We start from the raw sequence: 19,746 nt of genomic DNA, 5'->3' as shown, positions 1-19,746 counted from the left end.
CAATTCTTATATCAATAATTCTTATATGTTAATGCATTTTTCCCATAAGTTTAAACAACATTTAATCATATTATAAAGATTTAAATAATTTAATCATACTTTAAAGATTCAATTCCATTTATATTTGTTTTCCAATCATGAGGAATATCCATTTATTATTAGTAGTGGAGGCTATTTCAAAAAACATATAGAATAATTTGGAAGGTGTTAATAATTTTTACTATAATTTTTTACTTTTTTATTAAAAAATCAACATTTTTAGTCCCATCAATATCACATCATTAAATCTTAAACGTTACGATTCCTCGTATCGATTCTTTTAAATAAAAGCGGTTTAAAATTCTCTACAACTAATTAATTAACTATAATTTTTATTTGTAAGTGACGTGACACTAAACACATTCAACGGCTCACATTAAACTCTAAAAGATTCGTGGTCGCTCAAGATTTAGAAAGAAAATTAAGTCAAATTTTAATAATTAATTACTATAAAATTATTTGATAATTATTTCTTTTAGCTTTTAACTTAGAAACGTTGTATATATTATGTATTTTATATTATATTTTTTATATGATCTTTAATAATGGAGATTGATTGATTGATGTATATATTAAAGTTGATCGTGAACCTAGTTAAGATAATAAAGTGCATTTATTGATTCTTATCATGCATGATCACCCTTTGCCAATAAATATATACAAACAGAATGACTAAGCTTCAATTATAAATTTAGTCATATGAATCCCATATAGTTTTTGTTGTTAGCATTATTAGAGATACCAATCCTTATATAAACGTTGACTTATTTGGCATGAAATAATATCGATGAGTAGAAGATATCTTTTGAACCAACCAAAAATTTCATGTTGGTTCGGTTGCTAACCCGATCAACCTAAATAATGTTCACAACCCAATCAATCCCAACTTAATCAACCTTGTATTTCTGGGTTCGATTCGTTTGAGTTGTCAGGTTGTACATGCACACGTTACAGTGCATCTGTGATATCCCACGTTGGTTGGGGAGGAGAACAAACCACCATTTATAAGGGCATGGAAACCTTCTCGTAGCAGACGCGTTCTAAAGCCTTGAAGGGAAGCTCGAAAAGGGAAAGTCCAAAGAGGACAATATCTGCTAGTGGTGGATCTGGGTTATTACAAATGGTATCAGAGCCAGACACTGGACGATGTGCCAGCCTTCTCGCCCTCCCCCGAAGGGAGTAGATACGAGGCGGTGTGCCAGTAAGGACGCTGCAAATGGGGGTGGATTTGGGGGTGGTTCCACATTGATTGGAGGAAGAAAAGAGTGCCAGCGAGGACGCTGGGTCCCGAAGGGGGGTGGATTGTGATGTCCCACAATGGTTGGGGAGGAGAAGAAAGTGAAAACATTCTCGTAGCAGACGTGTTCTAAAGCCTTGAGGGGAAGTCCGAAAGGAAGGAAAAGTCCAAAGAGGACATATCTAAATTGGTTAGAAAAAAAAAATAATAAAAACGTGAATCATGGAAGGATGGGAATATAATAATTTATAAGAAGGGGTGTTTGAAGGATATGAATGGGCAAAGAGAAAGAGATGGCGTGTGAAGATAGGGCTCTTGGCCGCCACGAAAAGGCCAACCCAAAGGCCACAAACAAACACATCACCGCACCACATTGCATGCAGAGTTGGGCGTCACTTTCTCACACCTCTCATATGGCCAGCTCCTCTACTTGGATTCTTCTTCTCTCTTTCTCTCTCTCTCTATATATATATATATTCTATATATATATATATATATATATATATATATATATATATATATTTCTGGTGGGTGTAGAGGGAACAGATTCGTGGATTCCAAGCCATGCAAAATCAAGCAGTTTTTTTCCCTTAGCTGATGTTGCAGCTACAAAGTCAAACTTTGTCTCTCTACCGCTTGAAATGGTGGACTTATAAATAATAACATAACTTACTTTGAAGATTACCATTAATCAACGTCATCAAACTTTGACTTCTTCAACGACTCACCCCCATTTTTTTGACACTGACATTTTTTATAAGAGTGTAAAAATCTCTTCTTAACATACGCATTTTTAAATCGTAAGATTGACACGATACGTAACGAGTCAAAGCAAGCAATATTTGTTAGTAGTAGAATTGGACTGCTATAAATAGTATTAGAGCCGGACATCAAGTGTGTCAGTCAGAACAATGGTACCTATAATATAAATAGCATAATTTAGGTGGAGGAGAGTATATAAGTTTTTTACTTTTGAATTTTTTTTTATAAATATATATATATATATATATATATATTATTATTAAATAAGGAAACTAGGTTACTATGATGCTTTTTTGTTCCTTACTTTTAAAAATAATAAATAAATAAATAAATAAGGTTTGTTCACACTCCTCCGTACTAACCACTAATTTAAATATTTTTTTATGTAAAAAAAAAAAAGGAATATTAGAAATTTAAAATATTTTATCCAATGGTTTTCTTTTTTCCTTGCACGCTTTTTTTTATTATTATTATTATTAAATCTTATTTGTTTCTTTTTCTTGAATTTCTATATTTGAAAATACTCAAGAACATTATAAATAATTAAATTGAAAAATAAATTGTAGTAACTAAAAAATAGTGATTTCCATTATTTTCTAGTTTTTTATTTAGAAAAAATTAATTACAAGCTTTCTCCCTTGTTGCCTAAATTTCAATATTAGGCATAATATGGTAATTAATGATTAAATCTTTTAAAATTTGAAAATGTTATTAAAATTAAAATTCTTTGAAAATATAGGAAATTACCCGAACTTAAAAACTTGTATACTCTGACGACCCATACTCAAGATTTGGAATCCATATTCAACATATGATAGTCTCAACATTCCCGTGCATCTCTTATAGTATGTCCAGGTTACCTACTTTTCACTTAGTCATCAATAATTGATAGTTCCTATGATTGAGTCCTGGAGAATGAAGGGACACATTGCTGATATAAATAGTAACTTTCATTTTTTAAAGTTTTTCTTAATTATTTTATCTTCAAATCACTTTTATTTAGATGTAGTTTCGGTTCATTCATGTTATATTAAAATTATAATTTAATTAAAAATGAAATTATAAACGGTGGGAGGAGAGTTGACCAATAAAGTAGAGGAAGTCATTAAATAAATAAATAAAAGCGAGTTCGTCGGTAGAGTTAAGACGTCAGCAAGTGAGATCCACGCGTGTAGAGTGACGTGTGGGAATTAGAGAGGTGAGATTTTTCCAAAAGCAGCGTCAGTTCCGTTGGTATGCAAAATAACCACATCCACCCACTCCCCCACTTTCACTTTTAGAAGGTTCCAATATCACGCGCCGAACTTGTTGATTACGACGCGCAGCGGCTGGCAAAAGTCGCGGCAAGATCCCGGATGCCCCAAAAAAAAAAAAATTTAAAATTGTTTTTTTCAATTTAAATACTAATAATAATAATAATAATAATAACTTTTTATTTATTTCAAATTCAACCTCCCACCCCTTCTTTTAATAATCTTATTTTTTAAAAGTATTTATATTTATTGTCAACTTGGATAAATAATTTCCTTTTAATTTAATTACACTCATATTTACGTAATCTATTAGCATTAAATATAAATAAATAAATAAATAAATATATTTTGAATTTTATTACTAAAAGCATATTATTTAAAAAAAAAAATACAAATTATAATAGAATCATATTTAAAGAATAAGATACCCATCTTTGTCATTGTGACAAGGGAATTTAAATAATGCCCTATGAAAATTAATTTTAAAAAATGAAAAAAGGAAAATAAAAATAATTAAAAAAAAAAGATAGTGCCTAATTAGTTAGGCATATATCAAATACATCACTTTTATTTTAATTACTATTATTATAAAAAAGATAAAACAAACTCAATTTGAAAATAACTTGTAATTAGATTAATTATAAACATGGTTAATGAAACTTAATAAGGTTAATGTGAATAAATTATTACATACTTTATTGATTATTGCACATTATTCTAAATCAAATATTCAACCTTTTGAATTAAATAGAGTAAAATCAACAATTAAATTAAAAGCATTGAAATTCACGAACATGGGTGTACACCAAGTTTCAAACATGGCTGTCTCATACTTTATCCTCGATGTTGGAAGATGACAAGTTTCAAACATGGTTGTCTTACACTAACATCTCGTTTGATTACTATTTGATTTTTTTCGTGAAAATTGAGCTGAGAAATCTACTTCCACCTATGAATTTTTTTCGTTTCATTATTTATACGGGTAATTTTCAAAAACTAAATAGTTATCAAACCTGGACGGTTAATTTACGTGTAATTTTTGAGAGATCGATTCAAATTTGAGGTTGACAGACCATTGAGTTATGGAGAATTTTGCATTGATTATCCACAACTGGTTGCCCAAAGACTAGTGGGTTTGTCTCATTTTGCACCGATGAAAGGGAAAGATAAGAAAAAATGAATAAAAATCAAAGCTTGAAACCAAATTCAATTCAAAGATGTGTGACACCTTTTAACTTTGAATATAATAAACAAAAGTAGTGAAAGTTGGATCTTTTCTAAACCCAATTTCATTTCTTGGATCCTTTCTAAACCCAATTTCATTTGAGATTTTCGAAAACAACGTCTAAATAGTCTTACGTCATACGTGATATAATCATGATCTATCATTTCAATACATAAATGGATAGAACGAATATCTCTACTAATGATATGATATTGTCCTAATAGGTCTCGATAAAATGGAGACAGTTGGAGCATTATCTTCATTGGTAGGAGCTACTAAAAGCAAAGTCATAAGAGCTTATGCACGGAACGGATAATGGTTCCTATAAACTATGAGGAGGAGATAAAATTTTTACACACATACCCTTTTATCCATACGTATAAAAATACAACCTTTTTGTTTTACTTTTACCAATCAATCATATTTCGTAACCCGTATTGTTATAATATGGTTTAAATATTGAAAGAATAATTAAAAAAAAAAAAAAAAGGAGTTTATTATAGGTTTATAAGAGGGCTCGATGTGGTCAAATACATGAGAAGTTGATGATAGTTTAGTCGGGTAATTAAGGAACACGAGATGTCGATTATGAAACGGACAGCCAAGAAAACTTGTGGGTTTGGCTTCTCCCTTTTTCTTTGAAGGATCCATCTCAAAAAGTGTGTTGAAAAGGTAAGTGATTTATGGTCATATCCTTTAGTGTTTCAATTATCTCAAACTTGGTTGTAATGGCTTGAAGTTGTGGCCATTGTTTTAGCTTTGAAACTGTCTTTGGCACTGTATGTTGAGCATCACCTTTCCACTTTCTTTGACTTTCTAAAGCAACATGTTCAAAAAGGACAACAAGTTGGCCCCCTTTTTTTGGTTCTTTTCTTTAATGCCTCCAAGTGGAGAGCTTTCGATTCAAATTGATACCCATTTGATGTGCAAGATACACCGCTTGTAGGCCTATTCTATGTGTTCAAAAGTTGAGGGCTTTCCTTTCCTTGGATGATGGAATGAGCCTTGTGGCTAACCCAATTAATACTTGGGCTCATTGGGTTTATACAACTTCAATATTTGTGGCTTTGCCATCTAAGTTCCTCTCTTGGACATATTTATGTCCGCTTTGGTCCATTACGTATCGTTATAGCTTCATGGTTTTAAAACACGTATACTAGGGAAAGGTTTCCACACCCTTGATTTTAAAACGCGTATGTTAGGGAGAGGTTTTCACACTCTTATAAAAAGTGTTTTGTTCCTCTCTCCAACACAATCCACCCCCTTTAGGGCCTAGCGTCTTCGTTGGCACTCATTCCCCTCTCCCTCCAACCGATGTGAGATCCCACAATCCACCTCTCTTCGGGGCCTATCGTCATTGCTAGCACTTGTTTCCCTCTCCAACTGATATGGGATCTCACAATCTACCCCTCTTCAAGGCCTAGCGTCCTCGTTGGCACACTGCCCGATGTCGGGCTTTGATACCGTTTGTAACAGTGAAAACCCACCTCTAGCAGATATTGTCCACTTTTGTCTGTTATGTATCGCCGTCAGCGTCACGATTTTAAACCTCGTCTGCTAGGGAGAGGTTTCTACACCCTTACAAAGAATGTTTTGTTTCCCTCTCCAACCGATGTGGGATCTCACAATCCACCCCCTTCGAGGGCAATGTCCTCATGGGCACTCGTTCCCTCTCCAACCAATGTGGGATCTAACATCTTAACAATAAAAAACAGAGAGGAGAAAAACGAAAAACAACAATTTGAAATGAGAAAGATCGAGAACTATCGAGCTGTATAATAATAACCACTTAACTATGCTTAAAGAGATTATCCATTCATGAAAGTATAATGTTCTAAGTATACCCCAAATGGGTTTCTTTTGGCAATCATGATGGGTATGATAGTTGATACTTTTGGTTGCTAAGTTGCTGATTTGTCCATTTCCATTGCAGAAGTGTTGATTATCATTCTTTCTTTATAGCTTTTGATGGATTGAAGTTTGAGCTTTTATATGATTACCTGTTTGCTTCTTTGCTTCACAGAAAGGCAATGGAAGAGTTGTTGTGACTTCCCTTTATTGCTTGAGAGAACCAAAAAGAAACCCAAAAGAAGGCCAACATTTCTGAATATGGAAAGCCTTGTGAGGGATGAAAAACTCCCATCATCCCAGATAATGAATGATATGATATACTTAATATAAAGGAAAAGGTATCATCTTCTTTAATCATCTTCATCAAGAACCATTTCCTTTGTCTGTTTGTAGCCCCCCCCACACTAAAGACCCTTGTCTTGGAACATCATTGTTTTCTTCTTATTAATCCCTTCTGCTTCATATACATCCACAGAAAACCAATCATTGCTTCTCAATTATGGCCTAATTTTCAGAGAGAAAGAGATCAACTTTTTGTTAACAAAGAAAGAGAGAGTGTGTTACCGACTCCACCATTCTTTATTCTTTCTCCAACTGATGTGGGATCTCGCAATCTACTTCCTTCTAGGCCCAACGTCTTTGTTAGCACACTGCCCGATATCCACCCTCCTTCAAGGCCTAGAGTCCTCACTGGTACACAGCTCACTGTTCATCCCCTTTAGGGCTCAGCCTCCTTGTTGGCACATCACGTAGTGTCCACTCCCCTTCGGTGCTCAGTGTCCTTGTTTGCATTGGTGGCACACCACCTAGTGTCCACTTCCCTTTGGTGCTCAATGTCCTCGTTGGCATACCGCTCAGTGTCTGGCTCTGATACTATTACCCCCTTTAGGGTTCAGCCTCCTTGGTGACACACCCCCTTTAGGGAGAGGTTTCCACACCCTTAATAAGGGTGTTTCGTTCTCCTCCCCAACTAATATGGGATTCCACAATTGGTAACCGCCCAACCCCACAACTGGTAGATAGTGTCCTCTTTGGGCTTTCCCTTTCGTGCTTCTTTAGAATGCGTCTACTGGGGAGAAGTTTTTACACCCTTATAAGAAATGTTTCATTCCCCTCTCGGACCGAGGTGGGATCTCAGACAGAGGAGAAGAAGGAAGCTTTTGAATTTGGAAGAAATAAGGTAGTAGCTCTGTCTTGAATCTGAAGGTGTCTGTGAAACTCAGAAACAGAGAAACAAAGGAAGAGAATCTGGTAGAGATGTGTTGCTTTATAAGGTGAAAAAGGAAGAAGATACAAATGGGGGAAAGGGAGAATGAACTCCAAAATGCCAAACAAAAAATAAAGAACAGAAGTGATGATCCATTTATTTCCTGAAGAGGGAGGTGTCACTCTAAATTTCCATCTAAATACACTAAAGAATCAAAAGGCTCCTCATATTATCATCATAAGGGACCAAACCACCTAAATCTGAATTCAAATCACACATCCTCACAAAATCTACTGCCTCTCTATCAATCGAAGAATTCCCAGTTGAACCTCGGCGGTGGGACGGGATGCTCGGCGGGTGCAACCGATGAGGACGAATCAAATATCTCCCATTTTGTTGTCACCATGGTACTGGAGGACACCGTCGACCTCGTCGAATGCGGAGGAGATTGCCGACATTGTACAGAATCGTCAAGGTCGATAAGGTCGTCATGGGGCTGCTGCTGCTGCTCCTCTTGAATTGTTGATAGTTTGTTGTTTGCAAAGGAAGGCCTACTTGTTTGTCTTTGATGATTAGAATTGTTGGTGGTGGTGTGAGTTTGTGTTTGAATTGTAGCCATGGAGTTCTTAATCTTCAACAAATCAAGAGTTTCAACATATTTTTGCACTCTTTTTACCTACAAAATACGATCAAAATGGTTCAAAATTGTGTCGTTTTAGCTCAAGAACAACAGGAAAAATGAAGAACATAATAATAACCAAACCTGCATTTTCCTCTGCAATTTGACATCTCCATCTCCCAAAATGGCATCCAATTTAAGCAATTCATTCATCAACAAATCAATCAAATTCAACACATCATTCTCAGCAACCTTCCCACCTTTACAAATCACAGATTCCAATGCAGAAACCTATGTGTTTTGCCATTACAACATTAACCTTTGATTCCCCAAAAAAGACCAAACAAAACAAAACAAAACAAACAATTACCTGTCCTGCAAGTTTATCAACTTCCAAGCTGATTTCTGATATAGATTTTGAAGCTTTCTCCATTTTGGCGTTCTTCCTCATCTCAACATACCTTCTTTCTTGGCTAATTGGGTCTTCCATTACAACAATCTTTGATTTGTTTTTCACTCCAGAAATGTCCAGAAACGCCTTTGAATCTCTCTCTTTTTTCTTGAAAAACAGCTTCTGATCTTGATGGTGCAATCCTGTCGGTCCGACCAACATCTTCTTCAACTCCCCTGCAACTCAAACCAACAAAAACACCGACAAAACAGAAAATCAGCCTCCAATTCATTTGGGATTCTCAGAAATTTGGATACAAGAAAAGGGTCATCACCAAATGTGGCTTGTGAACTGATACTAAGTTCGTGGCAATTAGAGCCGTATTTGACTCTAACTCTAATCGTCGGCGGCGCCGGAGTTGATTCCCGGTCGGAATCAGCGTTTCTCTTCTGAACAAGCATTCCCCCTGGCCGTAATTCCCAATCCATCAACTGACCGTCTCCACCACCGTCACCGACTGCGGAACTACCCTTAATCTGAGACAGCCCTGTCGTTTTCGTCTTCATTTTCATCATCTTTGACTGAAGAACCAATCGGAAAGCAGCAGATCTCAACGGCGTGAAAAATTTTCTTCCGCGATCTGTTAAAGAAATGGAAAGAGACCCACCCAATAGAGGTCAAGAGATTATCGTTGAAAAAGGCAGTGACGCCAGCATTAACAGAGTTGTCGAAGCAAATTGCAAAAGCCACGCGTCTAAAACAGGTATTGAGAAACAAAATCAAAATCAAAATCAAAAGCCCCCAATCGCCAAAATTTCATCCGATTCTTGTTCTTAAATTCAAATGGGGTTTCTCCTTTGACTCAAATCCGAAGAACCCAGAATCGGGATGCGCCCAAATCAGCCACCAATTGCCTCCCCTGCGAAAAATTTCCCCACCCCACTTGCTAAAGTCTCAAACTTTCCCGAGAAAATCCCTCTAGAAACCGAGGGACGAAGGCAGCGAAGAGCAGAGAGAGAAAAGGGAGGAAAGAAAACATAAAAACGAGTGGCCAGCTAAGTTGGGTGTTGATTTACTCTCATATATTATATAAGAAAAGAGGGGGAAATCAAAAGCCGCCAAAGGTTGTGTTGGAAGTGGGTTGGGTTATAAAGGAAAAGGGGAAATGGAAGAGACATATTACGTATGTGTGGAGGAACTGTTGTGTCTCAAAATTACGTTATTATTATATGTATTATGGTGTGTTGTTTTGTGTTCGTGTTTTTCTGTGTGTCTTAAAAGCAAAGCAAAGATCCCTTCCCCTCTCGTTCATTAACACTTAACACTTACATGTGCCCTTTGTTTTCCATCTCCTAATTATCCATTTGGTTTATGTTCGTCTCATTGGCTTTGTTAATTTAGTATACGTGAAAATGTGTCTCGTTATCTTGTCTATCACAATCGTTCGTCAAACATTGTCATGTCTTGTATATGTTCGAGTGTAAGGGTCAAACAAGCTATGTGAGATCTCATATTAGTTGTAGAAAGAAACGAAATATTCCTTATATAAGTGTGGAAACTTCTCCCGAGCATATGTGTTTTAAAAATCGTGAGGTTGATTGCGATACGTAACGGGTCAAAGCAGACAATATCTGCTTGCAGTGGGTTTGGGCGGTTACAAATGGTATCAAAGTCAAATATCATGTGGTGTGACAGTGAGGACGCTGGATCCCTAAATAGGGTGTGGATTGTGAGATTCTATATCGGTTGGAGAGAGGAATTAAGCATTCTTTATAAGAGTGTGGAAACATCTCCCTAATAGACGCATTTTAAAAATCGTGACGCTGATGACGATATGTAACGGGCCAAAGTAGACAATATCTACTTGCATTGGACTTATGCTGTTACAAGCTACCTTCTTCGACTTATTTGTTGGACAAGGTTCTATGGTTGATTCACAAACCTTGGACACCAAAGGCACCCTTAGCTTGATATGGTAGTTCCTACAAAGTAGAGGGAATGAGGTCAATCAATCTCTCCCTTTTATTGCATTTTGCTCAAAGGGTTAAAGGGAGATAGTGATCATCTTTCTCAAGGACGTGATGCTATTACATGTATGACTAAAGCCTATTGAAAACAAAGAATTTCGTCAATTGCTCATTCAATATTATATTGATTGAACGGTCAGTCTATATATCTTATACAAAGTATCTCATATCAAGATTTAACGGTTATGTTCATTACTCTACTAAATTCTTGAAATTTCGACATCCGAGGATTCTTTTTTCACTCGGTATCACCAACTATGCTCATTATCCGCAAATCCTTTTAATGAAGTTTCTTTCAAAAATAAATTAACTAATATATATATATATATATATATATATATATAGTGTTTGACCCATTTATTGCACAAAATTGAAAGTAAATTCATTTAAGATGTGATTTATTGATATAAGTTATAGTGGGAATGTTTGCTAAAAACTATTTTTAGTATTATTTTTTTTTCATGAATATTGTAAGAAATATTTTTCATTTTTTTAAAGAATTTTTTATTTAATATTCTTAATTAAGTACACAAAACAATGAATATTTTAGAGTGAAACTTATTATAGTATCATTCATAGAAATAAATAAATAAAATTTACTAAAATAAAAAATAAAAATAAATAAATAATTTTATTTTGGTATTATTGTATTTAATACATTTTTCCCTTTTGAAGATAAGTTTTGCATAACATAATTGGTTTTTGGTAGAAACTTCCCTAAAGTAAATTACTAAATAAGATTCCTTTTTTTTCTTTTTATGAAACTAATTCCAATTTTATTTATGAATATAATTTTGGAACTTCAAAATAAAATCCCACTTTTTCCCATTTTTCATCAAACATTTTGTCTCCAAATTAGGGGTAATTTAGACATTTCACTAACTTCCATTATTTAATTTTTTTTCCCTATAATCATAATTTCATTTAAATGGAGAAAATCTCACATTTTGAAAAAAAAAATAATTGTTTTATAATTATATATCTATTCAACCAATTATTGATTTTTTTAATTTTATATATTTACATGCAAATGCATAATATAATAAAAAAAATAATTAAATTAGAAATTTTCTATAAAAAAAAAATTAAAAACATATCAAAATATAACAAATTTTAAAATTAGCTAAAGATTTTGGGAAATAAAAAAAAATCTTTCAAAATGGAATCTCCGAATAAAATATGGAAAATTAAGCAATGACATGTGGCAGTGGGACCCATTGGACACAAGGACGCCACATCAACGCATCACGGTCTGGTGAATTGGCAACCACCACCGACACTCCGGCGTGTGTATACCACGCGTCGATTATGCATTGGGTAAAAAAGTCATTGCGCGTGGCAGGTCAAATCAAAGAGTTTATTCCATGCGGACGTCGTTCCGATAGGGACGTTGCAACCTACTTTATTCGTTGACTCTTTATTATTCTATTTAAATTGTTTTATTATTATGACTTGACCTTTTATTAAAGCATATAATTTGGACCTTTATTTTCTTTTTCTTTTGAAAAATATTTTAATTAATTTTTACAGTGTCGGTGGACTTCGAATTACCTCTCTAATTATCCCTAAACCATTTGGTAAATACTCAATAAAATAGCAATAAATATATTTTTTGTAGTAATTATATTATTGATTCCTTATTTTTATAATTTAATATTTCAATCTCCTCTTTATTTTGGAATCTTATTTTTTCCAAAAAAAAATTAAAAATTAAAAATTATTTAAATTAATCCAAATCAAAATTAGAAGTTAGATGGAAAGGGATTAAAGAGTAATTTAATTTAAATACTATATATTAAAATAGAAAAAACTTTTAATTGGGTCACTAGGGATTGGTTTATTTAATTTAATGTAACTTGTTTTCAGAAAGCTACGTGGATTTTGGTATTATCTTTTTTAATTACTCCCACCCATTTTTAGTGTTTTCTCTTTTCAAAACTTAATTATTTTTTAAATTTTAAATTAATAAAAATACTCCTAAATTTTATAATTTATTTTAAAAAAATCTAAAAAAAAATACTCATAAATTGTTTTAATACTTTCCTCTTTCAGATCCTCAACAAAATCTTGAAAAAATTATTGCTACTTTTATTATTTTTATATCTTATTTTATAGATTTTTTTTTTTTTTCCAAATTTGATTTTATATTTAAAACGTTTAATATTTTATTAGATTATATTCTATTTTAAGATTAGTTTTTAAATTTTTTATGAAAATAGAGAGTAATATTCTAATTTTTTCATTTTATAATTTTATCTAGTTTTCTTTATTAGTTTGTTAATTAATAATATATTTATTTATTAATTCTCTACATAAAGATATTTAAAAATGAAAGATTAATGTTTTTGAAAATTGTGATCCTGTCGCTTTCGCATGACCTCAAATTTGCAATTAAAAATGGGCTTATCTTCTTTGAGAAATTAGAGAAGAAACAGAGCTTTGAAACCAACAACAATGGCGGCCCTGGCTTGCTCATTCCCTTTACAGTGTCTAAAAACTCAGAGAAAAAGCAACCCACTATCACATCTTGAATTCGCTTCTCTTCAGAGTAATATCAAGGTAACCCCACACTCACCTGCAATAACTCTCATTCTTTTGTTCAACAACAACAATGGCGGCCCTGGATCTCTTTTCTTTTTTAATGAAACCCCACTGTTTCATTTCTCTCCTCACTGTGTTTTTGCTGATCTGTACAAATGAAATTAGGTTAGGAACCTCTGGAACTTTATCTATTGCCTTGTCTGGCTTTAAGTCTTATAACTTTACTATTTTATTGCTAATTTGCAGTCAAAGGAAACAGGAGTTGTTGATTTTACCCAACCTTCTAAAGTATATGAGAACGTGAAGCAGGTAGCATCTTCATCTTTCTTCCCCATTTGGCAAACATCAAACTTTTTTTTTTCTTTTCTCTGATGGGCCCTTCTATCTCCTCTGCAAATATTCGAGACCCAAATCTTCATCTTTGCCTTGTTTCTTTTTTCAGTTTAGGCAACTTCATTTGGTATGAGAAGTGAGGTTTATGTTCCTGCAATAAAAGTTGACACAGTGACTGCATTATCTCTGTGAGAAAGCAAGCATGGTGAGTGCAGGGCGAGATATTTTAATTCAACCTGCTGAGGATGGTTGTTGGGAGGGAGCCCACGTTGGCTAATTAAGGAGATGATTATGGGTTTATAAGTAAGAAATACATCTCCGTTGGTACGACGCATTTTAAGAAAAGAGCTTATGCTCAAAGTGGACAATATCATACCATTGTGGAGAGTTGTGGTTCCTTATCTGGTATCAAAGTCATGTCAATAGAATCCTTAAGTGTCAGATAAAGAAGTTGTGAGTCTCGAAAGTAAAGTCGAATATGACTCTCAAGTGTCGAACAAATAGTGTACTTTGTTCGAGGGCTCCAAAGAAAGAGTTTATCCTCGATTAATGGGAGGCTGTTCGAGGACTCCATAGGTCTCGGGAAAGGCTCTATGGTATACTTTATTCAAAGGGAGAATTGTTGAGAGGGAGCCACATTGGCTAATTAAAGGGATGATGAATACATTTTCATTGGTACGAGGCCTCGAAAGGCAAAGCCATGAGCATTTGAGCTCAAAGTGTATAATATCATACCATTTTGAAAGTGTGGTTCCTAAGATAACCCTCTCCTCTCTTTCTCTCTCTGCTTTAATGGATTTGGTCACAGGGTTGGCTTGTCACCCCAACTAAGTCCATTGGTTCTATCCTCCTCCACCAAGTTGCAATTTCAGCTTCCTCCCATTACTGCAATGTTGAGACTGTGGAATCCAGATAGAATGCACAGGTTAATCAAATCATATCATCAACTAATCTGCTATTTCAGTTTCAAAGGAAAAGAAAATCATAAAGAAGAAGAAAAATAGGCAATACTTTTCCATTTTCATTGCATTCGTACAACGCTGCGACCTTTGTCATTAAACTATAGATGAATCAACATGCACTCCTCTCTCACCTACATTAGCTTAGTTTAACATCTGAATCAAGTACATGGATTCAAGTCTTTCAAATCTCCATTAGTGTATTATAAAATACCATATGAAGCTGTACTAAAAAAATATGAAAAATACCAGAGGACATTAAGAGAGAGTAGTAAATGTAGCAGATGGGCATTAAATACTGACTTTTTTGGTGACAGGATGTGCCATCTTCAGATGCATCTCAAATAGCTAACAACCTCTTAAACTTGGGCCAGAACTGCAACAGAGAAGATATTTCAACCGGAGACTGGTAAGCTGAATTCATGAGCAGTCTCTTGCCTCATTTAATTTGATGTATCAGTCATTAAGAATTGAGACATGATGTGAAATAAAATATATATCATAATGTACCTGCTTTTATTCTCTTTACTTTCACCTCGTAAAGACATCAAACTCAGACGCCCATTTAGAAAAAAGACTCGCTTGCTTATTTCTCCTTTTTTCCTACCAGGCAAAGGGACAAGATGTTGGAGAAGATCGAGTTCGAGTGCACAGCCTAGTTCTTCCAGAGCATCCTTCCAGCACCAATGTCTACTTCTGGAGGGATAAGTTATAGATCGTGTTTCTGTTCTTATCTAACTAACATTAGGAAAGTTGCGAGAGACTCGTAAATTTAATCTTTTCTACTCATTCTACAACCAGAGTGGTGGTTGGGAGGGAGTCTCACATTGACTAATTAAGAGGATGATCATGAGTTTATAACTAAGGAATACATCTCTATTGGTAAGCAAAGCCATGAAAGCTTGTGCTCAAAGTGGACAATATCATACCAGAGTTGTAGGTTTTGGCTTGCACCACAGGTTTACACTCTCAAACATGATGTTACAAACGTGCAATGTCTAATACCAGGCTTGTTATTGGCAATTAGAAAGGTGGTGCGTCTTAAGGTACCTAAACACGCGTCAGGATATGCACCTCGAATTTTCTTGAATGATCTTCTTTATCCTGTATTGTGTCAAACTATCGCCTTTCTGTGCTACTTTGGCAGAATCTGGTATACGGCTGGGAGAATTTTTTATAAGGCTTCGAAGGCTCTCTCCTTGTAGCTCAATCTGAAACTTCATCTCCGTTGTTCATTGGACAGAGTGAACTTTCGACCTGATAACAAAAAGAAGAGTCAGGAGCTCAAGTTAGAGAGAATTGAAAGATAACTTTTGTTTTTCATTTTCCTTGTGTACATGGAGAAATTAAATTATAGTTCTTAAAGAAGGGTACCTCTAAAAAGGGTCACTGTGATACTTGTATGACCTCATTTGTTCTTCATATATTCTTTCATGTACATTTTTCTTCGCGCAAACATACAGATTCTAATAGATTCTTACATTTTCACCCCAACAAATTAGATTTGAGGAAAAAGAGTTGAGTTCAGCAGATCAGCCCAAGAAATCAAAGGCTCTCAATAGATGTTGAGGCTGCATCATGTCCAAATTATCATGCCAAGATCTGCTAAGCTTCTGTTCTATACAAATTCGTAACAAGCATTCATTTGGTTGCCCAAGCGCGAATGGCAACATGTACCAACTAGGTGCAGGATACTCCAAATTTTATTCCAAGAATTTACTTCATTAGGTATAAATAAAAGAGAATTTAGAACAAAACCATTTTCGCAAAAAGGCAGGGTGAGATCCCACATCGATTGGGGAGGAGAATGAAACACCATTTTTAAGGATGTGGAAACCTCTCCTTAGTAGACGCGCTCTAAAAAACCATGAGAGGAAGTCTGAAAGGGAAAACCTAAAGAGTACAATATCTGTTAGCGGCGGGCTTAGGCCGTTGTAAATGGTATCAAAGTCAGACACTGGGCAATGTGTCAACAAGGAGGCTGAGCCTCGAAGGGGGTGGACATGAGACGGTGTGCCAACAAGGACACTGGGCCTCGAATGGGGTGGATTGGGGGGTCCCACATCAATTGGAAAAGGGAACGAGTGCCAGCAAGGACGCTGGGTCCCCGAAGGGGGTGGATTGTGAGATCCCACATCGGTTGGGGAGGAGAAGGGAACACCGTTTATAAGGGTGTGGACACCTCTCCCTCGTAGATGCGTCTTACAAAGCCTTGAGAGGAAGCTCGAAAGGGAAAGCCCAAAGAGGACCGTATTTGCTAGCGGTGAGCTTGGACTGTTACAGGCAGGTTGATAGAAAATATATTAAGGGGAAAATTACAAGCACCTCTCATAGATTTTGGCCCAAAGACAGTGAAAAATAAGAAAAAGCATTGAAATACAGATTATATCCCTTTCCTAAGTTTCTAAGTAAATCCATAACGTCACGTTTCTGTTCTTTCCATGTCTTGCTCGAAACAGTTGCATCAAAAAGTAATTTTTGTACGTCAATCAATGCAAAGGTTAGTGAGCTCTAAGAAATGGGCGTCAATAAGATTGTTGAACTAAAAAAATAGTAACATTCTCTAATTTATTGGCAAAAATGAGTATCAGTACCATGCTCATGACTTCTGAGAAAGGCACGTCAATAACCAAAAAATATATTGGAGATTTATTACTTACTTCCCCCCGATATGTCCCCATTATCAAACTTGGTAGCAAGAGCTCTTATCCAGGCTCTATCTTTATCACTAAATGCATAACTTAAACTTGAAGCCACCAATATGAACCCTCCAATCTTTTCCATCTCATTGCCACTTTGGTTTAGATTTTGAGCCACTGGCTGTACCAAAACTGAGCGAGTGCCCTTAGGCAGCATTTGCCAAAGTCCAGATTCTGAAAAAGTTATGAAAACCATGATTTTGAAAGGTTTCATAGAACATCATAGCATTTGTTTAACTATTACTATCAATGCATGTTTCATCAGAAAAACAACCAGGAGAAACACCTCATCACCATAAGGAAAAGAAACCAATATGACATTGCAAATGTCTTCAAATATTGATAGCGGTTGATTTTTAAGGAGATAACAACGTTTTCTCCACTAATTATGGTCGTTTCTAAGACATTATTCCATGTGCAGCAAGAGAGCAAAAAATACCATAAAAAATGCAATCATATACCTGAAATCTGAGGAAAGTAGAGGGCATCATTTAATGCAGATAGGCCAATGCTCTGAAGCTGCTCCTCAAACCAAGCAAGTAAATCTGTTCCTGATATATCATTTGGACTATTCCAGTATCCTCGAACGCATAACTCCCCTTGAATCTGTATTAACTGGTTCCAAAGATAATAATTGATGCAAAAATTAAAATTTAGACAGTGTCGAGGGAAGCTAAATAATTTAATCTTTTGAACACAGCGTGTTCTCTAACTACAAAAATTGGTGAGATACCATACCACTGATATACTGTTTGTATTGCGCAGCAAGATGTATGTTGCCCAAGCCAAGTCATCCTTCACATTATCCGATACATTTTGTGACAAGACAAATATTTGCTCGGCACCTTCAGGGAGGGTAGCTTCGCCAGATGGAACTGCACCCTGCAAGCAAAAGTCCCAATGCTTCAACTAGACATCAACAAGGTGCCTGATGAAGTTAGTCTAATAAGCAAGCCAGCAGCTCATGGAATGGTATGATGCTAGAATGTATAACAAAAAAGTGATAATGGCTTCGTCAACAATGTGAGAACATCTTATATAAGGAGGTGGTGAGACTTCTTTTTTTGTATGGTCCTAGCAAATATGGGAGATCCCACGTTGGTTGGAGAGGAGAATTGTTGGAGAATAGAACGAAGCATTCTTTATAAGGGTGTGGAAACCTCTCCCTAGCACACCGTTTTAAAAACCTCAAGAGGAAGCCCGAAAGGAAAAGCCTAAAAAGGACAATATCTGCTAGCTGTGGGCTTGGGCAGTTACCAAATAGGTCATTATCGGAGACGGAAGGCTAGATAAAGAGATCTGAGGTGACATTTGAGCCAAATTGAATTAACAATAACAGGACGTTAGAAAAGAAATTTACGCAAGATAGAGGACGAATAAGAGGGCTTCAATCTTCAAGAAGATTCCGAGATGAACACTACACGTAGAATGTCTAGAAAACCATCAGGGTTAGAATGACAATCTTATTCAAATTCAAGGCAGGCTGGATCAACTTTGGGAAGAGTTGGATTGAACAGGTGAAGCATCTTTGAACTTATTAGATAGGATTGTCATTAGGCATCCACCCAACCGAAATCGATCGCCTGGACAATTAGACATCCTACCCGTAATCACAACGACCCAATTGCAAGAGTGGAGCTCTACCAACTGAGCTATATCCCCCCGAGCCAAGTGGGGCCTGCATGAAGGAGTCAGATGCCCGTCCTGTTCTTAAGGGATACAATTTTATTTTACAAATCCGGTCACATAAAAGTTCATCTCTCGTTAAGGTCATTCTCTTTTAACAAGATCCATCAAATATATATTCCCCCCGTCCCAGTCTCTTGTTTTCCATCACAATCCCTACTTGATCATTAAGTACTACACAAGCCAGCAGTTTCAAGTCCCTCGAATCCTCCTTTTTCCACACTCTTACAGAGATTAACGGAAGTTTCCCAGCAAGTAGAAGAAGAACATTAAAAAATAACTGTATAATCAGGACAATAATGTAATATCTCGTATGTTACCTCAAGAAACTTTCCCAAGTAGGGGAGTGCAATAGAAAATGCAGCCAAGGAAATGCCTAAAGCCTCAGTTCTCTACCAAAAAAAAAAAAAGAAAAAAACACATCAAATAGCAGAAATAACGAAAACACCAACAAGAACCTAAAAGCAAAGGCGTTCCCAGAAAACTGTGATTGCTTACTAACTGTGCTGAGGTGATGGGAGCAGCTGAATTCGAACCAACAAAATGATTCAAAAGCAGAAGCGAACCAAATCCATAACCAATCCATCTGGGTAAGTAAGACTCATCCAATCCAGGAATCCCTAAACCCATTCCAAAGAAATGTTATCAAATTCCTTCAGAAATTACCCATTTACAATAGAGGAAGAGAAAGAGATACCAAGTGTGAAGCGAAGAACAGAGAGATTGAGTTGGCGATTGGGCGAGTTCTTAGAATCGTCAAGACGAGCAGTAATCACTGGACTCTTCGACCCATTTTTAGCGCGAAATCGGTGAGTGGATGACAACCGAATTAACGGGTCGGGAGAGAGAATTGTGCAGCTCATTATCTTTCCCCGTTTGGCAATCGAGAAAACAAATTCCATTAGAAACACTTCTCT

At 35.6% G+C, this 19,746-nt stretch overlaps 3 protein-coding genes across 12 annotated transcripts; 1 reads left to right on the top strand and 2 right to left on the bottom strand.

Annotated features, from left to right (window-relative positions):
• Window positions 1-7,616: 7,616 nt before the first annotated feature.
• On the bottom strand, window positions 7,617-9,702 carry LOC111802672 (BAG family molecular chaperone regulator 3-like). 2 transcript variants are annotated; one of them, XM_023687117.1, is made up of 4 exons: window positions 8,919-9,702; window positions 8,564-8,826; window positions 8,338-8,484; window positions 7,617-8,250 (listed from the first exon to the last, which is right to left on the bottom strand). In XM_023687117.1, the coding sequence occupies exons 1-4, from the start codon at window positions 9,157-9,159 to the stop codon at window positions 7,879-7,881; spliced, it is 1,023 nt and encodes a 340-aa protein (XP_023542885.1). In that variant the 5' UTR covers window positions 9,160-9,702; the 3' UTR covers window positions 7,617-7,878. The 2 variants fall into 2 exon arrangements, with proteins under 2 accessions (XP_023542885.1, XP_023542887.1); XM_023687119.1 differs by having other exon boundaries at window positions 8,564-8,820; window positions 8,919-9,699.
• Window positions 9,703-12,964: 3,262 nt separating this feature from the next.
• On the top strand, window positions 12,965-15,866 carry LOC111802654. Of its 3 annotated transcripts, XR_002816282.1 has the most exons (5): window positions 13,079-13,170; window positions 13,399-13,461; window positions 13,595-13,690; window positions 14,762-14,853; window positions 15,055-15,866. XR_002816282.1 is itself a non-coding variant. In XM_023687092.1 (4 exons), the coding sequence occupies exons 1-4, from the start codon at window positions 13,066-13,068 to the stop codon at window positions 15,101-15,103; spliced, it is 309 nt and encodes a 102-aa protein (XP_023542860.1). In that variant the 5' UTR covers window positions 12,965-13,065; the 3' UTR covers window positions 15,104-15,866. The 3 variants fall into 3 exon arrangements, 1 of the variants encoding a protein (XP_023542860.1); XM_023687092.1 differs by lacking the exon at window positions 13,595-13,690 and having other exon boundaries at window positions 12,965-13,170; XR_002816283.1 differs by lacking the exon at window positions 13,079-13,170 and adding an exon at window positions 13,226-13,317 and having other exon boundaries at window positions 13,399-13,690.
• Window positions 13,135-19,746, bottom strand: LOC111802652 (protein COFACTOR ASSEMBLY OF COMPLEX C SUBUNIT B CCB2, chloroplastic). Of its 7 annotated transcripts, none has more exons than XM_023687088.1 (12): window positions 19,527-19,746; window positions 19,328-19,449; window positions 19,150-19,221; window positions 17,882-18,025; window positions 17,605-17,758; window positions 17,105-17,317; window positions 14,955-15,701; window positions 14,748-14,820; window positions 14,497-14,600; window positions 14,221-14,384; window positions 13,433-13,636; window positions 13,135-13,299 (listed from the first exon to the last, which is right to left on the bottom strand). In XM_023687088.1, exons 1-7 carry the CDS (start codon window positions 19,729-19,731, stop codon window positions 15,664-15,666), a joined length of 948 nt encoding a protein of 315 aa, XP_023542856.1. In that variant the 5' UTR covers window positions 19,732-19,746; the 3' UTR covers window positions 13,135-13,299; window positions 13,433-13,636; window positions 14,221-14,384; window positions 14,497-14,600; window positions 14,748-14,820; window positions 14,955-15,663. The 7 variants fall into 7 exon arrangements, with proteins under 7 accessions (XP_023542856.1, XP_023542855.1, XP_023542857.1 ...); XM_023687087.1 differs by having other exon boundaries at window positions 14,497-14,578; XM_023687089.1 differs by having other exon boundaries at window positions 14,497-14,820; window positions 14,955-15,047; window positions 15,495-15,701.

Source organism: Cucurbita pepo, chromosome LG09, assembly GCF_002806865.2.
Source record: "Cucurbita pepo subsp. pepo cultivar mu-cu-16 chromosome LG09, ASM280686v2, whole genome shotgun sequence".
Lineage (NCBI taxonomy): Eukaryota > Viridiplantae > Streptophyta > Magnoliopsida > Cucurbitales > Cucurbitaceae > Cucurbita > Cucurbita pepo.
This window is presented reverse-complemented; position numbering and strand designations above follow the sequence as displayed.